The sequence below is a fragment of the Haliotis rubra genome, unplaced genomic scaffold, assembly GCF_003918875.1.
Source record: "Haliotis rubra isolate DU_JTF1 unplaced genomic scaffold, ASM391887v1 Scf37, whole genome shotgun sequence".
NCBI lineage: Eukaryota > Metazoa > Mollusca > Gastropoda > Lepetellida > Haliotidae > Haliotis > Haliotis rubra.
The window spans coordinates 350283-364779 of record NW_025767046.1 but is presented as its reverse complement, the minus strand read 5'-3'; the positions used below and the strand labels follow the sequence as shown (position 1 = coordinate 364779).

The following is a 14497-nucleotide window of genomic DNA, read 5'->3' as shown; positions in this document are numbered from 1 at the left end:
CAACCAAGCTCAAATGTAGTCAAATATAATGCAGCCACATATTCCCCGATGGTGCAGACTCTTTAGGAACAAAGGTCATACGGGACTTCTATTGGAAGTTCATCTCAGGTCTGAGGCCGTGTCTCAGAAGTGAACACAACTTTGGGTCGGAGGAACGCCTTCAGGACATTCTGTAATTGTCTAAATCAGGTGGCCCATCAACATGTGTTACACAGAACCACGGAATCATGTTATTCACTGGTAGTCCGGCAACAAATCTTCATCACTGATGTCATGAACTGTGTCATTGACTGTGTCTCCATCTTCCTCGTGGACACAGGGACGTGCCTGAATGTTCTCCTGTGTCATTCAGTGAGGATCGAGCTATTACGTATCAGATAGTCCAGCAGCAATAGCACTATTGGCATAGGCTCGCCTTGGAGCCATGGTCCATTGTATCCACGGAAAATCTTGCTACTATAATACTAAACCAGATGATTCAGCAAACATATCTTCCTCACTAACACAGGCACGCTTTGGAACCTTGTTACCTGCTATCCTCGGAATATTGTCATACCAAATACTATGGTCCTGAAAACACATCTTCATCACTGTCACTTGGGTGTATTGGACACCTTGCCCTTGCTTACCAAGGCACCCGATTTCTTAGCAATACGGTCCCCTCCCTTTTATCATTTTAGCCGGCCCCTATTATATCCAATGTGGAGATGAGTCGAGTCAAAGTCAGTATACTTTTTCACCAGTGATACAGAGACTCATTAGAGCCGAGGTCTGTTGAATTCATAGTGAACATCTTGTACCAGCCAGTGTTGTGTCTGCTAAGGTCAAGGCTGTCCAGTCTGACGATGGTCTCCCCTAGGCACTGCTTCTTCTTGTCAAATCCCTTTATCCTCTCCCAGACGTTTACCTGCAACATGGAGGACAAAGTACAGTCTAACACTGCTGTGTACAGCCTTGCATTATGTTGGAAAACAAAGAATGAAATGATGTACATTGACATGTAAACGTATCTTCGTGAACGAATTACTAGACGACGCCGTTGAAGATCTTGGTTTAAGCCTGGTTAGCTCGGTATTAGAGAGGTATGCCATCCTCTTCCATTAATGGAAACAAGACGCGGCTAAGTGGCAGTCGTTAGCAGATTTCATTGACGTTCATAAAATGAAATTTTCTGGATTTGCTGGTGCAAATGTTATGGAGCACTAAGCAAGCACAGTGTCATTTTTCACTGGGAATGGAACATTTTTTAAAGACATAATTCATTTCTTTTCCTCTCAAAAGAGATCCACAACGCATATTTATTTTGGAAACTCCAGTATGTCCAGTGAACGATGTTGCACTGGTAAAAACCTTTACGGCAGAATTTGAAAGTTGACAGCTACCCAGCGTTTGTATTATGAGCATTTCATCCTGAAGGTGAATGTAAAAATACAGGCCACGTGGGCACACGGATTAAAAACGAGATAAGATTTTGGCTTATATTCTACCTACAAAATGTAAGAGAACTGGTTATCTGACCGTAGCTATTGTTGAGGAGTACATTTACAATAACGCGTCGCTAATCTGAATGCACCACATTCATTCGTGACCAACTCGTGTTATTCCGGGACAAGCAGGGGGTTACGGAAAGGGGCGAGTGGTGACGAATGGCATCACCTTATCACAATCAAATTTCACATCATGCATAAACAGCATGTGATGCACGTGCACGCAGTAGGCAAAATGTGTGCACACATTGGGCAACTCAAAATCACTAATGGAATTAAGCTGAACAAAAGCGGAAAAATACCTCCGAGCGGAAAAATGCTTCCGAAAAATGCAGACACATTAGTGAATTGTGGGTACATTGGAGGGAGGGCGGATTATAGAAAAATGCAATTTCTAGACTCTGGGACAATCACCATCAAATTTGAGCAGTTGCAATGAGACTTTGCCGTTTAGATTTCATCCATTGTCGCCTCAAAATCGGCTGTAGTGATCTTAATGCAGACAGATATTATCGACACGTATCGGAAACATCCAGATGTTCATGTGGTCACGATAACGAAGGCGCTGTTCACTACCTTTTCTCATGTCGAAATTATCAAAACTTAAGAACAAATATGTATTTTTATATTCAAGGATACGATATTAAAACAGTATTTTACGGTAATGACTCACTGAGTAATTCAATTAACAGTAAAATCCTAAACTCATTACACAGGTTTATTACTTAAAGCAAGTGCTTCCTGTAATATCACTACAAAATATATAGTTATTAAAAAAATAATGAAACAGTCACATTTCCAATAAATGCTAAAATACGATTGGAGTGGACATCGGAATCGTAACGAATTTGTAGGCCCTAGTTTTCTTTCATATTGCATATTGCGTAGGCCGAAATATATATCACAGTCAGTACACGAGTACTAGTAAATAAATGTTGTATTAAAATAATATTATACATAACTGTGACGTCAATTGGCAAATATCATCGACCAACTCCAGTTTTTAAACCAGCACGAAGCGTAGGCCGAAATGTAGCACTGATCGAGAATTATATCCGGCATTACTTTCGTCGGTACACGTGACTAGCTAAAAGTGTACACATTTATCCAACACCTACCAAACTGACAAATCTCATAAAAAAGCTCTACGTAAAATAAAATTATTCACATTTAATCTGGAGGTGGCAGACAGAGAGGGTATCTGTGTCAGCTTACAGGAAAGGTCATAGGCTAGTCCAAGCCTTGTGACGCAGAACACAGCACATTAAACAGGCCACTTAGTCATCTGTAGATGGTGATCGTGGTTTTGTTGGTAACGATCGGCCTGATTCATGTTACAGTTAATGCCTGTCAGAAGGATGTCTGAATCCATGTAAACAACATTGTGGGCTGTAGGTGGTTTTTAATCCATTTAAAATGGAACGGGTTTGTGTCTTGTTGTCTGTGCGATGTAAACAACATTGTGGGCTGTAGGTGGTTTAACCAGAATCACATGTGTATGTGTCTTGTTGCCTGTACATGTGTTGTTGCCTCTGTATGTTGCCTCTAGATGCCTGTCTTGTTGCCTGTATGTGTCTTGTTGCCTGTATATGTGTCTTGTTGCCTGTATATGTGTCTTGTTGCCTGTACATGTGTCTTGTTGCCTGTACATGTGTCTTGTTGCCTGTACATGTGTCTTGTTGCCTGTACATGTGTCTTGTTGCCTGTACATGTGTCATGTTGCCTGTACATGTGTCTTGTTGTCTGTATATGTGTCTTGTACATGTGTCATGTGTCTTGTTGCCTGTATATGTGTCTTGTTGCCTATACATGTGTCTTGTTGCCTGTGTATGTGTCTTGTTGCCTGCATATGTGTTTGTTGCCTGTACATGTGCCTTGTTGTCTGTGTATGTGACTTTTTGCCTGAACATGTGTCTTGTTGCCTGTGTATGTGTCTTGTTGCCTATACATGTTGCCTATACATGTCTTGTTGCCTGTGTCTTGTGCATGTGTCTTGCTGTGTATGTGTGTCTGTTGCCTGTACATGTGTCTTGTTGCCTGTGTATGTGTCTTGTTGCCTGTGTATGTGTCTTGTTGCCTGTGTATGTCTTGTTCTTTATACATGTCTTGCCCTGTGTGTCTTGTTCTTGTATGTCTTGTTGCCTGTGTATGTGTCTTGTTGCCTGTTCATGTGTCTTGTTGCCTGTATGTGTCTTGTGTATGCCTGTGCATGTGTCTTGTTGCCTGTGCATGTGTCTTGTTGCCTTTACATGTTTTTTGTTTTATATACATGTGTCTTGTTGCCTGTGCATGTGTCTTGTTGCCTGTGCATGTGTCTTGTTAATTCGCTTTGAATGTGTCTAGGTTGCCAATGCACGTGTCTACATACTTATGAGCATTGGTCTAGTGTGTGTTTTAAAAACGTAACTCTAATGGAGCAAGTTTTGAGTGTACGTATACAAGCTTTGTGAATCACTATCAAATAGTGATGCAAGGTGTTTCAACAGATCAACAGTCTGTAAATAGTCTGGACCAGATAATCCAGTGATTGACACCATGAGCATCGATATACACAGCTGGGATACGATGACGTGCATCAACGAAGTCAGGGAGCCTGACCACCCGATACCGTTCGATCTCTTACAACAAGCTTGGTTGCTGAAGGTAGGTTAATGGGTCGCTGGTTAGGTCACGGGTGACGTCGGGTAGTTCCACATCCTTATCACCTACCTTCATGTGTCGCCCGTGCACATTACACGCGGAGTACTTGATCTGCTTCTTGAAGACCAGGTCACCTCCTCCTTTCACAACCTGGGTCTTCTTCTTCTGTATTATCTTCTTCCCTTCCACAAGGTAGGTCTTCACGTAAGTGTCTAGAGGGGAAAAGGGTAATAAGAGCATCTTGCAACGTCTTTGCTTGGTGCACCAACAACGTTTCAGATATACCAGAGACATGTAAATAATCGAGTCTGGACCCGGCAAAGTGGCGGTTGATGTAATGAGCATGTTAATGGTCTGATGACACGCAATCACCCAAACCTGAATTCCTCAGGGGTTCTTGGGGGAACAAGTTGTTAATAATATGACGAGTGAGTGAATGAGTGAGTATGGTTTTACGCCGCTATTAGCAATATTCCAGCAATATCACGGCGGGGGACACTAGAAATGGGCTTCACACATTGCACCCATGTGGGAAATCGAACCCGGGTCTTCAGCATGTCGAGCGGACGCTTTAACCATTAGGCTACCCCACCGCCCCAATAATATAACGACCAAACAGCAGGCCACCATTACACATATCGCCCTGGGTGCCGTTGTACAAAGCGATCTTAGCGCTAAGGTGATCAGAAATCCCATACCATAACAATTCCTTGGGACTGTCGTAGCGCTAAGGTCTTCACGGCATCCAGGTCATAGCATTTATCTTGACCATCCGATCGTTCTATCACTCACGTTTTCAATATCAGGAAATTGCAAAACACGAAAGCGGTTAAAAAAATACATAAGGTGAGGTAAAATTGGATTAAAGTAGCTTTCAATATTGTGTGTGTGCGGCTGTGCGTGCGCGCGTGCGTGTGTGTGTGAAGATGAAGAATATATTAAGGCTTGCTTGGACATCAATGAAGGGGTGAATTTAATGAACCATTTTGCCCCTATTGATTGACAAAAAGGAAATACGTTTTTGCTGTAGTAGAGTGTGACCCTTAGACCCTTAATGCCGAGCGTCAAACAGGGCAACAACAAACTACCATCTTTCAACCTCTTTCGGTCGGACACGGCCGGGGATCTAACCAGTGACCTTCAGTAGAGGATGCACCCAGTCGTAACCACGGAAGTCATTTCAGAAAAGACAGAAAAACACCTACCATCCTCTTCACAGTATTTGTTTTAGACTTAGGACGGGTTTTTTTTGCAGTTAATGACTCATGAAATCTAGTTTCATACGTTTTAACAAGGTAAAGCGTATATCAACAAGCCTTTCACTCAACTTACATCAGGGGGAAGATACCGTTTGTTTCTTTCACGCCAGATGCCAAATGTCGGTCATTATTAAGCGACTATGTCAGATTCGTCTCTAAGATACAGGATTCGCTTGACTTGGGTTGGAATCCGCGATACACGTTGGTTATGACCCTTGGTCTTTTAATTAGCACCATATTCGTTCAATGTGTTTAAGGGGTAATGGGGAAGCCTTGTGGTTAAAGCGTTCGCTCGTCACGACAAAGACCAGGGTTCGATTTCCCACATGGGTAACAATGTGTGAAGCCCATTTCTAGTGTCCCCCGCCGTGATAATGCTGGAATATGGATAACAGCAGCGTAAAACCATACTCATTCAGTGTTCATATAATGTGAACCACTCTAAAGATACAGCTCCAGTGTAAAGATATACTGAAATATGTTTCAAAACGTGTTAACCACACATATATGTTTGATGTTTGTCCACACATACAGAAGGATGGTTGATTTACCAGTTGGAAGGGGAGTTTCTGTCTTTATCAGATTCCGGGCGCTGATGACATTGACTTCGAGCTGACCTTTTGAAACTGCAAAGCCGAGGCCGATATCACCACAGACAAGATTTTCTGAAACAAAAAGCATGAATGTGACTGTTCTATTTTAAAAAAATGGTACACAATAACGATGTGTCGGAAACACACGCGCAAGCACTCACACACACACGTCTCGTGTTATCGCTTTCTCGTCTCGTGATATCGCTTTCTCGCCTCCGAATTTTAAGGCGAGAAAGCGATGGCCCTAATCAGCCACCATACATACAAGCACATACGCACGCATAAGATAGAGTCCAGTTATTCCTTCCTGTGAAAACTCCTTTATCGAAACAAGATCAATGACTACGCTCAGTTTTCATTTTACACGTTGAGCGTCGAAAGATCTTGTGTAGATGAAGGAGTTTTGACAAGAAAGAATAACTGGAATATCATTTTATATAAGTTTTGCTTATACATCTGAAGAAATCACTTGTTTTAATGTATACAAATAAAATACAGACTATCTATCTATCTATCTATCTGTCTGTCTGTCTGTCTGTCTATCTATGCTCCACATGGGTACATTGTGTGAAGCCCATTTCTGGTGTCCCCCCAAGTGATATTGCTGGAATATAGGTAAAAGCGGCGTAAAACGAAGCTCATTCACTCATTCTATCTGTCTATGCCCCTTAATTTTGTCGCAAGTGGTTTCAGACATTAGCTGAGATACCATTGATAAACACGGTTAATGAACACGATGGCGTTTCTAATATCAAATAGCTAAATGTTACCACCGTAGCTGTATTCTTCCAGGCACTGATTATAACGCTCAGATTTCGTCTATCAGATACTGTTCTCATCATTTGGTGCCGTTATAGCTGTATGGTGATTAAAAAGTCAACGTGATAAGGAAATGAGTATTCTACATTGAAGATATAAACATCCTGGGCTGACATATGGCCAAGAACGGGAACGGCGGTGGAACAGCAGTCATGTCGAGCAGTCATTTTGCTTTCTATGGCTCTCAACGTTTCTGAACTGCTTTATCACCGGGTGCTGTTTCACGACAGCCTCTCAGCGGTACGATGTCCTAAGCCACGTCGGAAAGAAGCAAACTCCTAACTTTACACGTCGTCACAAACAACCACGACCTTTTTTCATGGCAGATCTTCATCTTTAATGGTAGATAGGGTCGTAAGTAGTAATATGATGCCAGGAAAGATATACGAGAATCAACTCAATATAGTATAAAATAAAGAATCAAATTGTGTAAATATGAAACACAAGACTCCCATTAAGGCCTGAGGGAAATCAGTATCGGTTTCAGATTCTGTTGGGTTGAAAAGCATATGAACTGATCACTTATAATTTAGTTATATAAAAAGGTGTTCGAGAAGACATTCTGCAAAGAACCTTGACCTGTCTCGAAATGCCTGTAAGTGTCTCGGGTAGCACTAAATGTTGAAATACAGTAGCCTACCGTTAAACCGAACTCAGAGGGACTGCTCAGTTCGTTTTAACCGTAGTTCGTTGTACGCATTTCGACTTAATATTACAGCAAGTGGTCGGGACTAAAAGCGTTCGTTATATCCGTCAGTTCGTTATAACCGTAGCTCGTACGCATTTCGACTTAAGATTACAGCAAGTGGTCGGGACTAAAAGCGTTCGTTATATCCGTCAGGTCGTTATAACCGTTGTTCGTTGTACGCATTTCGACTTAAGATTACAGCAAGTGGTCGGGACTAAAAGCGTTCGTTATATCCGTCAGTTCGTTATAACCGTAGCTCGTACGCATTTCGACTTAAGATTACAGCAAGTGGTCGGGACTAAAAGCGTTCGTTATATCCGTCAGGTCGTTATAACCGTTGTTCGTTGTACGCATTTCGACTTAAGATTACAGCAAGTGGTCGGGACTAAAAGCGTTCGTTATATCCGTCAGTTCGTTATATCTGTCAGGTCGTTATAGACGTTGTTAACTATAATAAGATCCGACAATTGGGCACAATGCACAAAACTGCATGATATTTTTACAACGGTTAAGGGGTCAGTGCGCATTGCAATTGCTTTATCAGCTGCCTATTGAGCATAAAAAAAATCAGATATTCATATTTCCATTGTTAAGATCAGTAGGCGTTGAGAAGCGAATTACGAGCACCGATGTTAAAGAACTTTCATGTATATCGACCTTTTATCCACTTTTATCCATCTTTTAAGAATGCCATCTTACCTTGAGCTATATAACAACTTGGTGTAGTTAAAACACGCTTCGTTTTATATAATAATATAACCCTTTTCATTTTCTGAATCTCAGTGTTTATTTTGTAAACAATACATGTACCTTTGATGACGTTAACATTCGTCATGTGTTTAGTGTTGAAAGAGCATATTATATCACCTGATGCATACAACAATGCCATGAGACGTATATAAAACAACAACAATACCCCCCAAAAAAACAAATAAACACACACACCAAAAATATAACTTAAAAAGATTTTTTTAAATAAAAATAAAAATAATTAAATAAATACAATTATTTTAACAGTTCAGTACTGCACTCTGCAACTCTGCTGCAAGGAGACTCCTTTTCAGAAAGTTACTTTATTCTTACGATCATCGTCAGCGTATGTTACAACATGGGCGTTTGTGTTAAGATGTGTTCATGGACACAATCTTCATTGACTGGGACCTGTCACATGATTAATTACTGGAAGATTATTCCTTGCCGTAAAACACTAATTGGATGGCCAGATGTTTGTCCACATTTTAATAATCAATTGCTTGGATGTCAGTGATGAATTTGAAATACTATACGATATGGATTTTAATTCGCCACGGCGCTGAGTACTGAGTACTGCGTGTTGAGGAGATGGCTGTATCCCGCGGATGTAGTTGATCAAACTTGTCAGGTTATTCGTGCAGGGAGGAAATGGTGACATTTTTGGCCAGATTGATAACGATGATATGTGAGAGACTGACTATTCAACTTTGGAGAACATACTGGGAGGTTTAAATGCACAATGTCACCTATGCTCGACAATACTTTGCCCTATATTATATGTATTGGGGGCCACTCACTTAAGCTTCCTATTGATGCAATAAAATACTTATTACCCCTTACGACTTGCCTGAAATCGATAATTGAAACTTCGAGGCGAACAGCTTCCAAACAGGTAACACGTTGTAGGATATTCGTAAAGAGCGGTCCAAGGGACATAACTCTAAGGGGTTCGTTTAAAATAATGTTCGGTCGGTAGAGGACGTGAGAGTCGATTTAATGCAACGTTGCATTAATTCATTCGAACTGTTTAACTGAATATTATAATCTAATTTATACGTAATGTTGTTTTTTAAAATAAATTATATGGTGGCTCCCTGATTGGCTGATAGTCAGTATTATTGAGAGAAGTGCATTATGTATTTTAGAGAAATGTGGTGTGTCATCGTGCCTTTAAATATATAAATTATGTTCGAGTATGGCAATCGTACAATAGTGAATAAATAGAGATTAATACCCGAGCGTAGATGCCATATTGTATCTATAACACGAGTGACTGAAAAATGATAGGTGAGTGAGGGTCGTTTTACAGGAATTTAAAAACGCCAAGCAACATCACGTCGGGGACGCGGGTTCCCCTGTCTTCTATGTCACCGAAATTCGTTGTGCACAGTTGTCTCCCTTGGACACGCCAGAAACCTATGATCGTGGGATAGAATCCCGGTTAGACATACACAAATAAAATCTACAAAACAACTCTCCAATCAACTGTACATGATATAGCAACGGCACTGCCGATCGATAGCAGGAAAATTGGAATATTGTAACTTACCAGCGGATGGTTTCGGGGGCACCTGACCCGGACCTAGGGACGACGTGATGTCATCCCCCTCTGGAGCTGGTCGATCTGGTGTCAAAGGGAGGTCACTGAAGTGTTATTAAGAGATAAGCATCAGTATTTTCTTCAATGGCTTGTAATTGTTAAATCAGTACTCACCAGAACAATAGGTTTTATTGTAGGCTATAAAATTCTTTAATCTTATCCATTGATAGTGTGGACATTTCATCAAGCACACACTGTATTAAAAATCATTATACATTTTCGTGAACATTTTTATTTCATCGAATATGCATCGATATATTCATAAAGTTTTGTCTGGCCCTGATAGATTAAACGATATCGTGTAAATGTTTTAGTCGACAAAATGTCAAAAATATCTTTGACAGCCTTGAGGCGTATTAGGTTAAATTTAGGTAGCGCGAGTACTTGTATCGTTGAAATATCAAAACAAAGAAAAGCATGAACATGTTTTGTCATTTTTGTCTCTGATACTTTGAACAGGAAGGTAGAACTCACCTCCATTTTTTACAGTTTAATTGAATAACAAAAGTAACAAGAGGCAGAGGTGCTTCTTAAACTTTCATCATTTTCATATTGGAATTTTGGTTCTTTTTTACTCGAGAAACAGAGAAGCCCGAGAATCATTTCTTTGTTTTGTAGCCAAACAAATATTGAAAGTGATTTCTAATACAAGCGAGTGCCGGTAAGTTTGCGCGTCCGGTAAGTCTGCGCAGCTGCAATAGCGTACTTCCGTAGCATCGTCTGCTACCACATTTACGCTTGAAATCGGGACATTTCTCCAGGGGACTGGTTTTTAATCACTAAAGGTAAGTACATAGGCATAACATGTTATTTAATTTTGTTAAAAATAATTATGAACGAGACTGAACGTGCCACTCCCACCCACATCGCTGACAAGTTCATGGTGACCTGTTGAATATTCATGGAAGTACCCGACACCTCCATGGCAAAATGTCGATTGCTCACGGAAGTAAATTCACAGTATCATGTATAAACTTTTGCAGTCAATAAAGTAGGTACTAGCATCGCTGATTCACGTGATCAAGGACAAAAAATGTTAGCTTTTGCCAACGTCCGCCATATTGTCTGTTGCCAACGTCCGCCATATTGTCTGAGCCGGATGTTATGTCGTCAGAACGCCGGTAAGGTCAACTGTATGGCATAATGCAACGTTAGAATCTTGTAGTCGTCAATAAAACTTATTTTTCTAGGTAAATATGATGCATACCAGCATGTTTATTCACGTAAACCACAAACATTAAGAGACGTTAGCTGTCATGTTGCGATCGATGTGGTAAAGTGCGCGGACTTTACCGGACGGCATTGTAGTGACAATCCGGGTTAGAATTGGTCTTCAGGAACCCATGCTTGTCGTCAGAGGCGACTAAGGGGACCGGGTGGTCAGGCTCGCTGACTCGGTTGACACGTGTCATAGCATCCCAGCTGCGTAGGTAGATGGTCATGATGTCAATCACTGGGTTGTCTGGACCAAATTCGATTATTTACAGACCGCCGCAATATAACTGGGCAATTGCTGAGTGCGGCGTTGAACAAAAACAAACATTCAAACAATTCTGAAATTTCAACTACAGTAGTGAAAGAGTGCAAACATAAATATACAAACCTGTACTTTTCACTTATAACTCCATCACCAATTTATAAACTGTTCCCCACACCATAAATCCATTACCAACTTCATACTATTCTCAGAAACTCAGTAAACTAGGTTACGTAGAAATAGTGTTATTTCACATCACCTAAACTGGATGGTAGCCCAAAGTTATATTACACAAGCGAGTCCGGTAAGTTCGCGCGCCCGGTAAGTCTGTGCAGCTGCTATAGCGTACTTCCGTATCGAAGGTAAGCATCGTCGGCTACCACATTTACGCTTGAAATCGGGACATTTCTACAATGGACTCGCTTTTTATCACTAAAGCTAAGTACATAGGCATAACATGTTATTTAAAATTTTAAAAAATAATTATGAACGAGACTTAATTACGATAAACATCAATGTATATACCTGCCACGCCCACCCACATCGCTGACAAGTTCATGGTGACCTGTTGAAAATTCATACAAGTACCCGACACCTCCATGGCAAAATGTCGATTGCTCACGGAAGTAAATTCACAGTATCATGTATAAACTTTTGCAGTCAATAAAGTATGTACTAGCATCGCTGATTCACGTAATTAAGGACAAAAAGTTTTCGCTTTTGCCAACGTTCGCCATATTGTCTGAGCCGGATGTTATGCACATCAGTTGCTGCGCAGAGTTACCGGACAGCAGGCGATGTCGTCAGAACGCCGGTAAGGTCAACTGTATGGCATAATGCAACGTTAGAATCTTGTAGTCGTCAATAAAACTTATATTTCTAGGTAAACATGATGCATACCAGCATGTTTATTCACGTAAACAACAAAAACTAAGAGACGTTAGCTGCCGTGGTGCGATCGATGTGCTTAAGTGCGCGGATTTAGTGGACGGCATTGTATATATACTTCAATGACTAATTTGCCAAACGATATACTGGTAAGATGGGTTACATTAAAAAGTGTAACTTAGGAAGTACTTGAAGCGAATTTAACATGTTATTTTATGATGGGCCGGTGATGAGAAATAGATCCTCAGCATCCTGTTATATTTCCTCCAGACATGATATCTATTTAACAGAGTTTACTACATCTCCACGTCTCTAGCTTACATATAACTCTACTCAAATAACCAGTACACATGATACATCGTACCCACTGAATCTTACATATCACCCTCGGAAACCAAATAATGTAATGTCTTTTCAGAAAAGTGCAATGTAGTTTGAAGTATTTTCTCCAGTTCAAGGAATGAAAAAACCCCTATAACATCGCATGCAACCAGAACATGCAATTCGTGAAGATCCGGGTCAGCATTGATCTTCAGTAACCCATGCTTGTCGTAAGAGGCGACTAACGGGATCGGGTGGTCAGGCTCGCTGACTTGGTTGACACATGTCATAGGTTCCCAATTGCGTAGATCGATGCTGATGCTGTTGATCACTGTATTGTCTGGTTTAGACTCGATTATTTACAGACCGCTGCCATAAAGCTGAAATATTGCTGAGTGCGGCGTAAAACTAAACTCCCTCACTCACAGCGTATTCATTCAAATGTTAATTGACGCTGGACTTTTGTTTTCAGCAGTGGTTTCTTATGGTTATGTTGCCTTGTTTAAATGTGCCTTTTTCCATTCTAAACTGTTCGCGCAATGGTAACTTATTCTAAAGTGAAACTCACTCACTCACTCATAGCATATTCTTTCACTTGTTAATTGTCTTCAGCAGAGGTTATGAAAAAGGTGTTTGTTGCCTTGTTTAAATGTGCCATCTTTTAAATTCTATATTGTACGTGCAATGATATCTTATTCTAATGTGAAATTATTCTAACTGAATGGTAAACTGAACATTTGGGACGGTCCCTTTAGTTTGTGGAACATAACCGGGCTTGTCTGTACTCCGGGTGATCTGTGAAGGAAACGTAGCGTGCAGAGATTGCCAGCGGCATAAGCACCTGATTTGGATGAAGATGCCTTTCTACTACGGGGTCTGTTTGGGCTCGGGTCCCGAGAATCATCCCCGAAACTTCTACTGCGTCCCATCTCCCCGGGGCTTGTATCGTCAGACAGAACTGGAGAGTGAAGCAATAGCTGCTGCTACAGTACACAGTTGGAATAATCACACTCGATCGGGGCCTTGATGTCCACACACACACGGCCCCAACCTAGTATGTGTATCAAGTACACGTACTTTCTAACGTAAAGTTGAAATAGACACAAAACAAACTCGTCACGTTATAAATCAAAATTAATTTAGCTTAATATCAACAATTAATATCAAATACGTCTTATAGTTTTAAGATTCTACTGTTCTTTTCATTTCGATGTAAGGAGAGAATACATCCATATACAACACTTGTTCAGGGCCAGTTGCATTGAGCGATCCGCCCCCACTGTGCGACAACAGATGGCCCAAATAAGCTTAACAATCTGTCACCTTATTACCAGGGATGCCACGAGGTCGATAATGATACTACTGGCTTAGAGCTTGATGATAATGGGTGATATACAATGATTGAGCATGTGCAAGCAACCCTTCACCTCGAGTGCCCGTAGAGTAACAAGACTGAGACCACATCTGTGAAAATACAACCACCGGTCTCAGTGCCGTTCTCGGTGATCCACTGCAACATATCTCTGTTCTATTAAGATAATATAACATGGAGCCATTCGGTATTAAGCATTCTTTCCGGAAGTGACGTCATGATTTCCATCGTCCTGTCTCTGATTTGCGCAGAATTTCTGTCACTTGTAATTGGATTGGACAGGTTTTTTTTAGAGCAGTGTTATTCGAATTTGGCCCAACACAAGGTATGGTAGCGAATTGGTCCAGATTATTATCAAAATAGAGTACAGGATGTGTTAATCCCGACACCAAGAGAAAGTGTATCAAGTTAATGAAGTTCCTTACCCGAGTCCCTCTTCTCTGAGACAGACAGCGAGGAAGACACCTTGGACACAGCACAGGACATCTTCCTTCTGACCTTGCTGGTGAAGCTGTTTCTGTGACCTGGTGAATACAAAATCGTATTGATGCTTGCAGGGCAAGTAGTTTCAGCGCAGTTAGTTTAAAATAAATTACATAA

At 40.9% G+C, this 14497-nt stretch overlaps 1 protein-coding gene across 1 annotated transcript in view; it reads right to left on the bottom strand.

Moving 5' to 3' along the window:
- Positions 1–244: 244 nt before the first annotated feature.
- Positions 245–14497, bottom strand: part of LOC124285798 (regulating synaptic membrane exocytosis protein 1-like) — an 82894-nt gene continuing 68641 nt past the window's right edge. The window contains exons 15-20 of the mRNA XM_046722065.1: positions 14323–14421; positions 13261–13483; positions 9789–9883; positions 5938–6051; positions 4197–4339; positions 245–907 (exon numbers count right to left, since the gene is read on the bottom strand). Coding sequence (XP_046578021.1) covers positions 737–907; positions 4197–4339; positions 5938–6051; positions 9789–9883; positions 13261–13483; positions 14323–14421 — 845 coding nt within the window. The 3' untranslated portion in view covers positions 245–736. The remainder of the gene's footprint in view (positions 908–4196; positions 4340–5937; positions 6052–9788; positions 9884–13260; positions 13484–14322; positions 14422–14497) is intronic.